Source organism: Octopus bimaculoides, chromosome 13 (genome assembly GCF_046866305.1).
Source record: "Octopus bimaculoides isolate indiv1 chromosome 13, ASM4686630v1, whole genome shotgun sequence".
NCBI classification, from domain to species: Eukaryota; Metazoa; Mollusca; class Cephalopoda; order Octopoda; family Octopodidae; genus Octopus; species Octopus bimaculoides.
Genome location: NC_142940.1, coordinates 56,195,410 through 56,209,609, shown reverse-complemented (window position 1 = coordinate 56,209,609; position 14,200 = coordinate 56,195,410). Strand labels below are relative to the sequence as shown.

At 35.1% G+C, this 14,200-nt stretch overlaps 2 protein-coding genes across 10 annotated transcripts in view; one reads left to right on the top strand and one right to left on the bottom strand.

Moving 5' to 3' along the window:
* Positions 1–13,109, bottom strand: part of LOC106881566 (mesoderm induction early response protein 3) — a 42,563-nt gene extending 29,454 nt beyond the window's left edge. For 7 of the 9 annotated variants that reach the window (XM_089361854.1, XM_052972498.2, XM_014932021.3 and 4 more), the window contains exons 1-3: positions 12,986–13,109; positions 12,646–12,673; positions 5,174–5,307 (exon numbers count right to left, since the gene is read on the bottom strand). In XM_089361854.1, coding sequence (XP_089217980.1) covers positions 5,174–5,307; positions 12,646–12,673; positions 12,986–13,006 — 183 coding nt within the window. In that variant the 5' untranslated portion in view covers positions 13,007–13,109. Of the gene's footprint in view, positions 1–5,173; positions 5,308–12,645; positions 12,674–12,985 lie in introns of those variants that run through there. The other 2 variants (XM_089361856.1, XM_089361855.1) reach the window with 2 other exon arrangements.
* A 206-nt stretch (positions 13,110–13,315) lies between these two features.
* The window catches only part of LOC106881549 (dynein axonemal intermediate chain 4), a 28,836-nt gene continuing 27,951 nt past the window's right edge, over positions 13,316–14,200 (top strand). Inside the window, exon 1 of the mRNA XM_089361851.1 lies at positions 13,316–13,498. Coding sequence (XP_089217977.1) covers positions 13,464–13,498 — 35 coding nt within the window. The 5' untranslated portion in view covers positions 13,316–13,463. The remainder of the gene's footprint in view (positions 13,499–14,200) is intronic.

The following is a 14,200-nucleotide window of genomic DNA, read 5'->3' as shown; positions in this document are numbered from 1 at the left end:
CTAGGACCTGTGTAGGTCTGCTGAGAACTGGTAATTAACATTCTTCTTCAACTGCTGCAAGTTGAACATGTGCAAAGAGGGAACACCAGATGACAAAATATTTGGGGAAAAGAAGGCCTGAACCAAACAGTTGGTGAAGGGCCAAAAATAGGGAACACGATATGAGTAAAGAACAGAGATAAATAAAGAAGTGCCTGAGTGGAAATATTGCATGAGACCAGTCAGCACTGAAGAGCAGAGGACAACACTGCAAGAATGGTAGAGATAGAGAGAGGAGGAGGCAGCACACTTACAGGTCAGAGTGAGACTCAGGGAGACTTCATTTTAATCAGTTGCGAAGCCGTTTCCCCCCAGATGTAGTTAAAGTTCTCCACAACAGATCCAGACTGCCATACGATATCTCATACAAAACTTCCCAACAGATTGTGGCGTGTGAACCTAGCTATGACTAAAATCCACTCAAAACCGATACATTAGATGTATTGCTGTCAAACATCCAGTTAGTGAGTTAAGTAACAGGTGTGTTACCATCAAACATCCTATTAGTAAACAAAATGGTGTTGGTGTGTTACCGTCAAACAGCCAGTTACCTGTGTGGTGTGAAATGTGTTACTGTTAAATGTCTAATCAAATCAACTGTGCTGAGTGTTATCCAGTAAGCAAACTATAACATAGTTTTGTTAGAGTAGAGTTACTTGTCAATATTCTTCTATTTGAAACCAAATATCATCTCAAATTATAGCAGTTTCCAGGGTGGCAGGATGCAACATTGGGTAAAGTGTGGCAGGTGAAATAGGTGAAATGAAAGAATTATTATCAAAATTTCTATAGGATAGCCACCTGTTGCTAGAAATGAACAAAATCTGAACTAATTTTAGTGATAAGAGAATATTTACTTAAAAAAAAAAATTCACTTATCATTAAATTGTGAACACTAATCATTGCAATAAAGAGGATGGGGTGGTGGGTTTGGTTTAGAAAATAAAGTGACAGAATACAAATCAGACAAATTGATCATTTCAAGCAGTTTTACATTATAATGTAGATGAGATTAAACATACATCTACTGGATTGGGTGCCAATTCATCCAAGATCTTGTATCTATTGGCAGCAGATAGATCTGTGTAGAATTAAGATTTTCTGTTGAAATACATAACAAAACAGTTGTGATGATTTTTCTCCTCCCACTACAACAGGTGTGACTCTTGTGTCAGCTGCTGTTTTAGCAAGCAGTTGAGTCCTTCGGAGGTAAGTCTCAATTCATTCAAAACAAAGCTAATCAAAGGCCCTGTTTGGGTTTGCAATGTATTGTGTGCTCTCATCACCCTCTTGAGTGTTTAAGCTGGTTGACAATGTAAGTTGGGAGTTCAGTTTGAGCCAGCAGAATCAGGCTCTGCCTCAGCACCAAATAGCTGTTTTCATGTGTGTTTGACTGATGTGATCTTTCTGACTCAGTTCCATATTTATCATGTCAACTAATGTCATCGTCCTAAATATCTTACCTTACTGCTAACCATTTACTGAGCACTTTGTGGGGTATTATTGCCTTAGATTAGATCAATCAAAATGTGTTGCATTCAACAGATGTTTAAATTACACATATTTATATGCAATTTATCTGGAAATATATACAATGCTATATCTTATTCATACTTGAATGTTAAGATCTTGATAGTGCTTGTTACCTTAAGACGTTTGTGTCATGTGTACCTTAAATTTAATATAACACCACAGCTGCCTGTATGTTTCTGTGTGTAGAACAATACAAAATGAATCCAAGAAGGAGGAGTATTTAGTTTAATAACAATCCAACATACTTCTGGTTTCTCTATCATTTATGACAAGTTAGTTAATTAAATGAAATACACACATACCACACACATTTATAAATAAAGCTTGAAATCACAAAAAAACAAACAAACAAAAACAAACAAAAATAAAATGCTTACATATCAAGAGTCAGTTGTCAAAGAAAAATAGATTAGATTAATGACTTCACATGTACCATACCAGTGATTAAGGGTTAATAAGGTTTATTACAAACAAGACAAAAAGAAAATCAACTAAAAATGAATATTGATAAAGTTTAAAAACTTTAAATGTTTACAGTGACAGTGTGGGCACTAAATCTATCATGCGGACAGGCTTCTAGACACAGACATCCACCATAGTTAAAAAAGAAACAGAAACAATCAAATCTGACATGCTTTTCTAACGAGTATCAGTGATGGAGATGCAACGGAGATTTCTTGAGTGTATAAAAACGTGTGAAAGCATGAGGCTTAGTGATTAGGGAGTTGCACTCACAATCACTAGATTGCGGGTTTGATCCCCAGATTGGGTGGCACGTTGTGTTCTTGAGCGAAACACTTCATTTTATGTTGCTCCAGCACACCTAGCCAGAAGGGTGGAGTCATTCAAAGACTAAAATGACGCAAAGCACATTGTGACCAGTGATGTGTAACAACTGATAGTTGGTCAGTCACATGATGACGTGTCATAGACGAGTACTTTGTGCAGGTGGGACTCAACAGTATTAAGTAGATCAGAAATAAATCCTTCTTTAGACAGGACACCAGTTTATTACAGCCAACACTCAAAGAAGATTTTGATACGGATTCCTAAATCACTACACAAAGAAAACAATGTAGATTTTTGTGAGTTTGATCAGGAAGAAGGAAATAACTGAAACGGATTTGATATCATGAAGCACAACACCATATCCTTTGGTTTGTTTTGCTTTTCCTTCACATACAACTCTGGTGCATGTTGAAGACTGGAGATCAAGGTTTTAAACTGACCAAAACAATCTCATACACACACACACAGATATATATATCTATATATATAAAAGTTGTGTCTGGCAGTAATTTTAGGTAAACCAAGCTGTGAGCAATGTTTAATCATTCTTATGTGAACAGTTAAGACACATCAGAATGAAGGCTTAATCAAACATAACTCAGGCATAAAAGATAGCATAAGGATACAAAATAAAAGTTTTGAGGAGATGTAAATACAGCCCTACATCTCTTCTTGTCTTCACTCAATAGGTGACAAACTAATAAAGTTCCAAGTGTTATGGTGATCTAACCAGTACTTCTGTATATTACAACTACACATTAAATATATTCCTTTCAAACACAAGGCTTGAAATTTTGGGGGAGGGGGCTAGTAGATTACATCAACCCCAGTGCTTAACTGGTACTTATTTTATCGACCCTGGAAGGATGAAAGGCAAAGTGGACCTTGGTGAAATTTGAACTCAGAACAAAGCTGGATGAAATGCTGCTAAGCATTTTGCCTGACATGCTAATGATTCTGCCAGTTCGCTGCCTTAACATACACTAAATATATTAACTGATGTTACATGAGCCAACAAAGAATTCTCAATGTGATTACTAAACCTGCTAAAAACAGTGGCCAAATCACCCTCAAATCATATCCTACTATCTTAAAAATGAACGGACATATTCAATAACGAAGACTAAAAAAAAAAATAAAAAAAAAAGACTTGATGGTTATGGTTGGAACAACTCTGATTACAGGCCTGGGGTTAAGCAACAACAATATATTCCTAGTGTATCTATGAAACATTCTTACATTTCACATAGATCCTGCTTCATGTGTGTGCATCTTTCACACAGATGTGCAGCCTTCAGCACTAATGGGATATCGGTAAGTCAGTCAAAAGATTAACAAATTGTAACAAAACACTAGCACTGCTCTTCTTAATTCGTCACTAGGATTTAATCTTCAATGTTCAAGTTGGTTTATTTGCAAACAGAGGCATCATATAATGTATCAACATGCATTGTTGAATTAAAAGCTTCTCTTGAATAGGAGGAATGCCTGTAAGTGTGGGCGAGTGAAATTTGCTAAGTGGGTGCAAACCCAGTTTTCCAGGAAGATGTTCAAAGCACTTTCACAACCCCTGCCTAAATGTTAGCGGGTGTGCTTGGACCCACTTCACCCTCTGTTCCTGAGCCTGTGGGAATAGCAGTTGCAAACCTGACTTGTTCTAAATATACAACATGGTAATTATGTTTAGTGATAGTTTAACACAGCAAGTTATATAAGCTTAGGTAATTCCAACAACATATTCAAAACTGGAAATGGCTGACTGCATAAAGCATTGCTTTACTACTGACTGAGGATTTGAAGAACAGGAAGAAATGCAAGGATGTATTAAGATCACGACACGCATACACAAGTAGCAGTTGAACAAGTTAGAAAAAGTGAGATAACCAACTGTGGATGTTTGGCAATTTATAGAGGCTGAGACCATATTTTGTTACATGATTGATAGAACCAAATTTATCTTGAGATACAAAAACACATGCACATGTGAACATGTATACACACACACACACGACCCCAAAATTTCTAAGTGAAAAGAAGAGGTTAATAACCACCCCAACCACCCCTCCCCAACAAACAAAAATACAAATCAAAAGATAGACATTTATCTGAAGGCATGCTCTATAAACAGTATGACATTTGGCTCTGCATTACGTGTGTGTGTGAATGTGTATATATGTATGTATATATGTATATATATATATATATATATATGCATGTATGTACGTACACATACTCACACTGGCATGGACTGAACCAACCAATCTACAGTCATTATATAATTTAACTGACATGTAAATACAGAGAATTGGATGTTGTCTAACTTCACTGACTTGTTTTACTTGGTGTGTGTGAAGAGAAGAAAGAAAGAACAAATGAATGAATGTGTATGAGAGAGAGAGAGAGAGAAAGAAAGAGAAACTCCGCCTTCCCAAGGAAGTGGTGATGACTAGTGAAGAAGAAATCAGTACAGATATTGTGAAAGGGATGGAAGAGATAACACAACCAGTGAAACTAGAATGGACAGGAAGTTAAGACAAATTAAAGAAAGAAAGAAAAAAAAAATTCAAACAAAACAAAAATATCTTTAAAATCATAATACCAAATAAGAAGGTAATATGAAACACACAAGAAGGATTAAATAAAAAAAAATTAAAATAAAATCGATTAGTAAAAATATTTCCAAATAAATGCTGTCTTTGCTTCTTGTTTTATTCTTGTATCATTTAAATTGCTAAAATTTAGAGGGGGCAGAAGGTATTAAGTAGAGAAAAAAAAAATGACAACAGCAACCAGAAGTAAAATGCAAACCAACCTTTTGAAGTTCATCAAGCTCATTAGAACAACTGCCACCACTCATAGCTTCTTCTTCTTCTAATGTTCGTTCATCATCATAGCCTTCATGCTTCATCATATCGCGAGTAGGAGCAAAATCTTGGTCCCGGTTGTCTAAGAAAGTGGGAGGGATTGGATAAAGAAAAAGATATATATTATGAAATCATCAACTATATGACAACACATGAAGACAAGAGTGAATTAAAATGAAGATATTCTGGGATCCCTAGTATTGGTGGTGGAAGTTTAGCTTCAACTTTTCATGATGTGAACTAGATGAGAAAATAATCTTGGAACTGGACAAACAACAGATCTGTCTATATGAGGTAACATTAAAAAAGCTACTGCCCATTCCTGAAGGCAATGCGAACAGAAGCATGTAAAATTCAGTGTCTGGCCAAAGTACACCACAAAACAGCAACTGTGGTGGTTTGAGCACAAAAAGAATTTCTGATTCAGTAGTTTAATATTACATCCAGTCAATTATATCATCTGTAAAGACTGTAAATAAGGTGGGAGAGGAGGAAGGTGTTCATTGTTTTCCATTATTAAACTTCATTACACGTTAACCAAAGTGATGTTGCATACAAGATTTATTACCTTTTATATACAATCACTACTATCATAGAAGAGACATATCTCCTCTCCATTCAATAGATCCTCGGATTGACTTAAAAACTGCAAATTATAAAGTGAAAGTGCAAGTGTGTGAGTACAACATTAACACTTTAGCATTTAAACCAACCACATCCAGCCAATATATTCTACTGGTTTTATATTTAAATTGGTCATATCTAGCTTCTCACATATACCCTACATTGACATTCTAAAAATAAACAATGACTGAAACCTCAAAGCTATGAGATTATGCATGATTAATTAAAAACAATGTGGATAGATAAGCATTACAGAGTAATCTGAATGCGAAAGGGTTAAACAATGTAAATTAAGGAAGTTGATGGTTCAAGTGACATCATTAATGTCTTCTGTTTTGGTCAACAGGTTCTGTTTCTCTTAAATTAGTTGACTGTATACCAATCATACCTGTTGATATCCTCTTCATTCTCTCTTCCTCACCCCATCTCCCCTTTATCTTAACTTAAAGCTACATCGACTTGGAACCCTTTTTGTAAATGTTTTCTGCCAACCAGAAACTTGTAACAATTTAAACCAAACATCACATTTCCCAATCATCTCTCTTTCCTAGTCTAGGAAAACCCATTATTAACATAAAAAAAACAAAGAAACTTGCTCAATAACACTGCTGCAAAGATAATAAGCTATGGAAAAAAAAGATCTATCAATATAGACAACAAGCTGCCATATTAAGACAATGAAACAACAGATTTTTTTTTTTTACTAACATACCCTTAGAAATATCATTGGTAACTAGTTGTAACTAGTTCTTCCCAGAAAGGGAATGACAAATGTTAGTTCTGAAGTCAACTAAGCTAATCTTGAATTAACAGCAAAGATGAAATATCTACAGAAACTATAAGCATTCGGAAGTACATCGTTACTTATTCCACTTACCAGAAGACAGGCAGAGTTGGTCAAGCTTCAGGATGGATGAGAGAAAAGTTAATTACATCCGCAATGATTAGCATGTAACATTAAAGGGTGATGTAGCAACAGACAAGGACAAAAGATACCATGCAGTGGTCAAGTTTGTTTTGTTTTAAAAGTTTGTGGTGACTGAAAGAAATTGGATTACTGTCTTACACAAAGGCCAACAACATTACAGTGTATCACATTAAGAGGAACAAAATTAGTTAGGAATCATTGAATAAAACCAGGACATTAAAAAAAAAAGCACCAACGAAAACATCTGTTCAGTTATTTCTTATACTTCAATGTATAACAAAATAGGAACTAATGGGGTTATGGATAGGCGTGGGTGCAACTAAGTGTAGTCTATAGATGGGAGAGTGGTGCACAAGAGTGCAGGGAACAGATGGTGGCACCCCAACTGTCTCTGGAACTACATATGACAAGAGAATAGTTAAGCTTTGCTCAATGGGTAGAGATAATTCAATGAGATCACCAAACAAGTAATAAAGAATAACTGATAGGTTAGCTTAAAGGTTTAAATGAGAGAGGTTCTGTCTTAAATGAAAAACAGAATAAAGACCAGATATTAAGACCAATAACAGTTTTCGACTGAGACACAAGGCTAACAATTTTGAGCAGAGGGGAGGTGTTAGTTGATACCAATGCCTAGTATTTAGCCAATACTTTATTTTATCGACCCCTATGAACTGAAAATGTAAAGAACTGGAACAAATACAGCAAGGCATTTTGTATTCTACCAGCTCACCTCCTTTACTAAACCTACAATAATGGAACAGATTGGATATTAAACTTACAATAATTATAGACAAACGTGAAATGTAAACAAACTTTGTGAAGCATTTCATCTAAATAATCATTTTCTTTGTAAAAAATGTTTTTAAAATGGCAACCAAGTGAAATCAGCTCCGGTCAAGGTACAAATATGTTAAAGAATACTTAACTGAGTCTTGGGAACAAAATCTACCATTCAAAGTGAAAAACACCAGAAGAGAACACATCAAATCACAAACCAATGATCAGCCTGTTAGAAATCGCAGCCAAACCGCCCTCAAATCACAAAACCGCTTTAACAAAGTTTAACAAAGGAAGGACATTGTGAACAAGTTGGTTGTAGATGGGGGGGGGGGGACAAAAAAACAAAACAAAAAACATTAAGGCCACCTTTGAACAGAAGTCTTATTCAACCAGAGATCACTTGAGACTAAACAATACGTATTTCATTGGTACAAAAATGCACATTCTTTAGGTAAATTGTGAAGTCAGATGGAATTACAACAGAATCTTATATCATACATCACATATCACATACATTGGACAATTATTTCGAGAAGTCGAAATATACGAGAGGATCTGGAAACAGCATCAGTCTATCACCAGTCTCTTACGCACACACATGTTCGCACGTCCACCCCAAAGAGGTACCAGGCGAAAGCAAAACGAAACAAACAAAAATATACCTAACATAGGGGTACTGAAAAAAAGCCGTAGCTCCAAACTAGACCCAGCTATATAAACCATAAACAGAGACAATGTCATGTGCAGTACAATGCTATATAACGCTTCATTGATAAGAACCACGAATATTTACTAGGCTGGATACCACGAAGCGACATGGGTCAACCTGGCCTGTAGGAAACAGCAGCAAAATCTCAAACTGTCTTAAAAACAAATCTTAAATACTATTTGAATAGAACGGTTGGTTGGTCATGATTGGAATGCCTTTAAGCATAGCTCTGATGGATTGGTAACGATCTGGGACTAATTAAACAACACCGTACTACATCACACAACGATACAATACACCAGTGAATGAGGAAGCAATTTATACGGGGTTACTCGACTCGGTAGAAAACAGACCACGATTGGAACGCATCAGATCAGAGGTTTACTCGGCCAGCGTTGACGTGGAGCTAAACAACTCCTAGATTATACCCCAAATAATATCTTCAATGTATCGTCAAACCATAAGAATATGCGGTTCTTTATAACTACAACAGGATATAGTAAGACTCCACAAGAAATCAAGGATTCCTAAAGATTGAAGAAACAGGGAGGGCAATCGGTTAGCTGGAGTGTATGTGTGTGTGTGTGTGTGTGTGTAAAAACTACTGGAATAGATGGTAACTAACCGGATTAATGATCTATAAGGGTTTCAGAGAGATTTGACAACTATTTCTAGCAGGTCGAGCGACCACATAGAGCTCCCTATTGTTGTTGAAGAACGAAGGGTTTAGTTAATAACAGTCAACAAAACGTACTTTGTATTGGCCCTTATTAAAGATAAAAACATTCTTGTGCAGTTCTTGTCTGATTTTTAACAGGAAAAGAATACAAGGGAAAGAGAGTGGCGGTGATAAGTTAAGGAACAGACTTGCTTAATTAATACCACCGGCGAGCTATTATTCATATCCCCACTTGTACTCTTCTGCATTTTAAACACCAGCTCCCTCTTCTCATACATTTAATTTTTGTGTTAGTTTCCTTCACACAAAAGATCGGTGCCGTCATTCCGTTCCATCAATCACACATTGTGCAGAGTCGCCGCAAAACAAAGAAGCCCCAATGTTGACATTGTATACAAACTGAATAGTGTACGTTCGTTCTGCGAGAGTGTACATGTTGTCTTTGTGTGCGGGAGCAAAAGAGAAATAACAAACACCTTTCAACCGCCACCCCACCCACCTATACAAAAACCAACACACACACATAAATATACACAGGCATATACATACATACATACATGCAGGCATACACACAGCATTGTTGTTTAAAATATCAGCTTCCCGAGCTCCATCAGAATCAGCCAAAGTAATTCGATAATTTATAACAGAACAAGTATTCCCTCTCTCTCATCAAAAACAAGCAATAGGAAAGCAAATATTCCAAAATGCAATGGAATTCTCACGACTGCTGTTTTACAGAAAGACCAGCGCCGATGTTTTAACAATAACACAAGAGCAGGGTAAACCAGATAGAGTCGAATTAAACATTCCTAACACGCACACGCACATACTATATATATATATATATATATATATATATATATATATATATATATATACACACCCATTGATAGACACACGAAAAAGCTACCACCCGCTAATCCTTTGGCAGCTCAGGTTCGTGCGATTGGTAATTGCTATGTTTAAGAGATCCGAATTGTTTTCAGAAGGTATTCAGATAAGATGATGGCTGAATATCTCAAGCTAAAAATTATTCAATGAAAAACGAGCCTCTCTTATATAAGCTCCACAATGTAGCTATCTACACATAAATATAATATATATATATAGGAGTAAATGTAAGGACAAGCAAGTTGATTTACACACAATATTAAATACATTTAATACAAAAATGTACATGTGTATGGATATAAAATTGTCCGATTTAAACAGAATATGATATCAGGAGTGAAATAGGTTATATATATATATATATATATATATATATATATATATATATATATATATATATATATATATATATATATATATATATAAAATAGTTTTCAGATTGTTCCAGCCACGTGTGAATAGGCGACACAACCAAAACAATTTCGTTAAGAGACAAAACACGACAATGGTTGTGCAGTGTTAGAAAGCGTCAACAATAGCGGCAGAAGAAACCACTTAAAAATCAGTCAAATTCAGTTATTAAAAACTTGGTTTTGTAGTGTGGATAGCGAAGTTATTCCGAAAATAAGAGACACATTATTATGGCTAATATCAGAAGGGTTTGCCAAAAAGACATCTTGAGAAATTATAACTAAAATTTATTAAGAGCTTAGATAGTAAAAGGTAACCATAAATACATAAAACAAACTAATGTTTATCACCAACAGTATGCCGGATGTGTATATAGATTTGATGAGGATGTATTGAATGTGCGTGTATATATATATATATATATATATATTAAATAGAACCCAATCAAATCTATAAACACATTCATATACGTAACTAAATTACGTTAATATTCTAAAAAGGAAAAAGACTTAATTAGATAAAGCGAAGTAATGATTAGAATTAACGTCTTTAAATTTAACATGCTTATACGCTTATTACAAACACACACAGAGTTAGTCAAATGCTTCCATAAATAAATATTAGATTTAATCGCAGAAATGTATTCCGAATTGTAACTTTGTATGGAAATTTTGCATGAAAGAAGAAAAAAAAAATCTAAAATTATAGAAGAGGGAAACCCATGTTTCCCTATGTAACACGCGATATATGTCAACAATAGGTTCTGTGGAAGAGTAGGCGGGCTCCTCTGTTTAGGAAAGAACAACAATTACAACTAAGGAGGAAGTTGAATTAGTGATGACTTGCACACGAAGTCGTAGGTTTTCAGAAGCCACAGATATAAACACGAACAGTTGTGAAATTCATGCCTTTCCTAAAGACTTCTACAATGCAGGTGGGAGAATATTCCTAAGAACTGAAATCTTATGTCGAACAATAAACATAAATGTTAATATCACACCTCATACCAGGCGAGGAAAAACAACAATAACGGAGTTATGTAGGATCGTGAAATTAAATATATATATATAGATAGATATATATACACACAACCATCATCATCACGGATAGAGATCCACGAAATTAAAAAAAAAAGTATTACAGAAATGTAAAAAAAAGTTGAATCGGGTTTGTTAAACATGAAATGTAATGAAAAAGCGGCGAAGAGCGAAAGAGGTGTGTGAAAAAAAATATTGGGGCAGAGTTGAAAGAAACGAGATTGAAAATATACAAGCAACCACATAAAGCACTTCTTCCCCTGTCCCACCCGCCTTGGAAAGTTGGGAGGGAAAATATTAGGGAGTGCGCGCCACTATGTCCCCTTAATTATAAATATTTACACGTGGAAATCTCCAACAGAAAACTGAATATTACGAAAAGGAGAATAATGAATGTCTAATCAGAGAACGGTGGCAATAAATAGCCATTGTATATATTAATTAAGAGGAAGTAAAAGTTGTGTTTATACAAGTCACATGTGTTCAATTTTTAGAGAACCCCTTTATTCTACAGGGTTCCATGTATGAGCCCTTTCACCAAGCAGCTTACTCAATCTGCAGCGCTAAATGGAAGGAGGAAAAACTGCGTATCTTACTGATTAAATTTATATAAATTGAAAAGAGTGAAAATATATGTAGAGAATGGTAATAAATCTAAGTTTAGGGAGCTTGGCTGTTTATTTCTGCCGATCTGAAGTGTGTGGATATGATGTTAGAAAGTAGGGAGAAGTTGGTGTACGTGGTATGAAAGATTAGGCGCCAGTTTGGTGGGTAGAGATAGTTCAGGATGTCCCATGATAAAGAAGGAAATAATCACTCGGATAATATGTTTATATATAAGTCTATCTACATCTGACAATGGCCTGAAGTGGCGAGAACTGACTGCCGAGATAAGAGTAGAGATAAATGGAAAGTAAAAAGCATCGATCGTTATATGAAATAGATCCACATAAAGCCAGTTTAAAGGAAACATTGGAAACGAAAAGAAAAAGAGCAGAAGGTATATCTTATGTTAGAAAAACTACAGAGTGAGACCCTCCCTGGCAGAGACGGAAAAACTAGTGAGAGAAACGGAGAAAAATAAACACCGCCAAATTCCACACGATTTTCAGGGGCCTAAAAGAATCGAATTATTAGAGGCGTCGAGTCTAAAAGGTGTAAATAAAAAAGTATTTCAGGGAGGAAAAAAAAAAGGTTCTGCCCATTCTAATGTAGAATGTAAACTAAAAAGCAGAAGAAAAAAAAAAGCACGACATCCAATTTTGCCACTTGCCAGAGAGGTGGAGGTAGGCAGTGACCTAATTTGCATACGATTTACGCTAAACTTATCTCCGTCGAAGTAACAAATTACAACTTACCTGGGCTGCTTGAATCGCTGCCACCGAGCTGAAATGAAACGAAAAACAATTCAGTGGAGAAAACATCGACTTGTGAAAAGTGTCAAAATAAAGCAAAGCTAGAGCAAGCACTAAACTTAAAAGTGGACGATTCTCAGTCAATGTCAAAGCAGTGGCTAGAACCAAGAATCCCACTAGAGATTATTCGATTTAGTTGGATTCATATTCCCCCAAAGCGCCTTTTAAGCAGATTGAAAAACGTGTAAGGCTTTTAGGGATCGTTGAAGGGAATTTGAGTGAAATTAGATAAACTTTTAAGGTTAAAAGTGAGAAATTCCAACAAACATCATTGAATACTAACGTTGCCTTCCGCCATTTTCATTATAAATTATGGGCTAGGTAAACTACGATTCAGATTGAGGCTTACAAAATGGAGGGACTTTCCAAACTTCGCTAAGACGGATGATTTCATTGGTCGAGTAGTTTGCTTAATAGAACCTCTAATGTTATATTATCGTTAAAAATATGGTAAAATTTCTCAAATTTAAAGTACTGAAAAAATTCTTTCATCTCAAGTTCAATGGCAGTATCGTTTATTTGAATAAATAACCCAGGAATTTAGATGAAAACAGGATAATTGAACGGCACACATGAAATTACTGTCGACCAATCAGAATTGACTTGTGATCACGCACTGCGTATCTCATAGCAACTCTTGTCTACAAGATATTTCTACAAGATTTCTCTACTTAAGCAAACAACCAACAAGCTTCAAATTTTTTCATTAAATAACTTCTACTCAGACCAAAAATATTTCCCTTCTCATTTAGTTGCCCAAGATGGAGCAAAAATCGACGAAAACTCACCAAAACCGGTATGTTCATTAGAGATTTTATTAGAATTTTAAGAATAATCATTCTCAGTTTTAGGAGAAGCAACCAAGATATTTTCACTTTTTCTGATATTTAACATTTGAATAAAGTTTCCTTTAAGTCTGCTCTTAGTCCTAAGAATAATTGTCTTAAAATTTTATTTCCCTCATAAAATGGTCTGAAGTTTTCCAAGTGTTAGGGAGGTAAATTTAATATAAAAATATAGAATAAATTTGAAATCTCTCTTATATGGATGACCAATAAAAAAAATTATGAAACTTCATTTATCTAGCATTGGCAGGATTATGACAATTTTTATGACATTCAACATTAAAAACTAGTATAAATTTTTAATGAAAGACATCTTCATGTAGTCTGCAGGCAATTTTTGTGTTCATGATTATAAATTAGTACCAATATCTTACAGTTCTCCTAATCATCTCAGAGATAGCAATAATCATGAAGACTCATTTTTCTTTTTTGTAAGTTAAAGGAGGAGGGGCAGTTCCAAGAGTTTTGCAGGGCTTTCTACTCTGATATGAAAAAGTAAGATCCAAAATCAGACAAGAATATTTCATGGATTATGTATTGCTATAAGTTCAACTCTGAAGCAATCCATTAAATCATTAGATCAGATTTATGAGAGAAGAGAAACTATAATATTTAATTGACTCAGTGTGTGAGTATCTTCTACTGTATGTGAA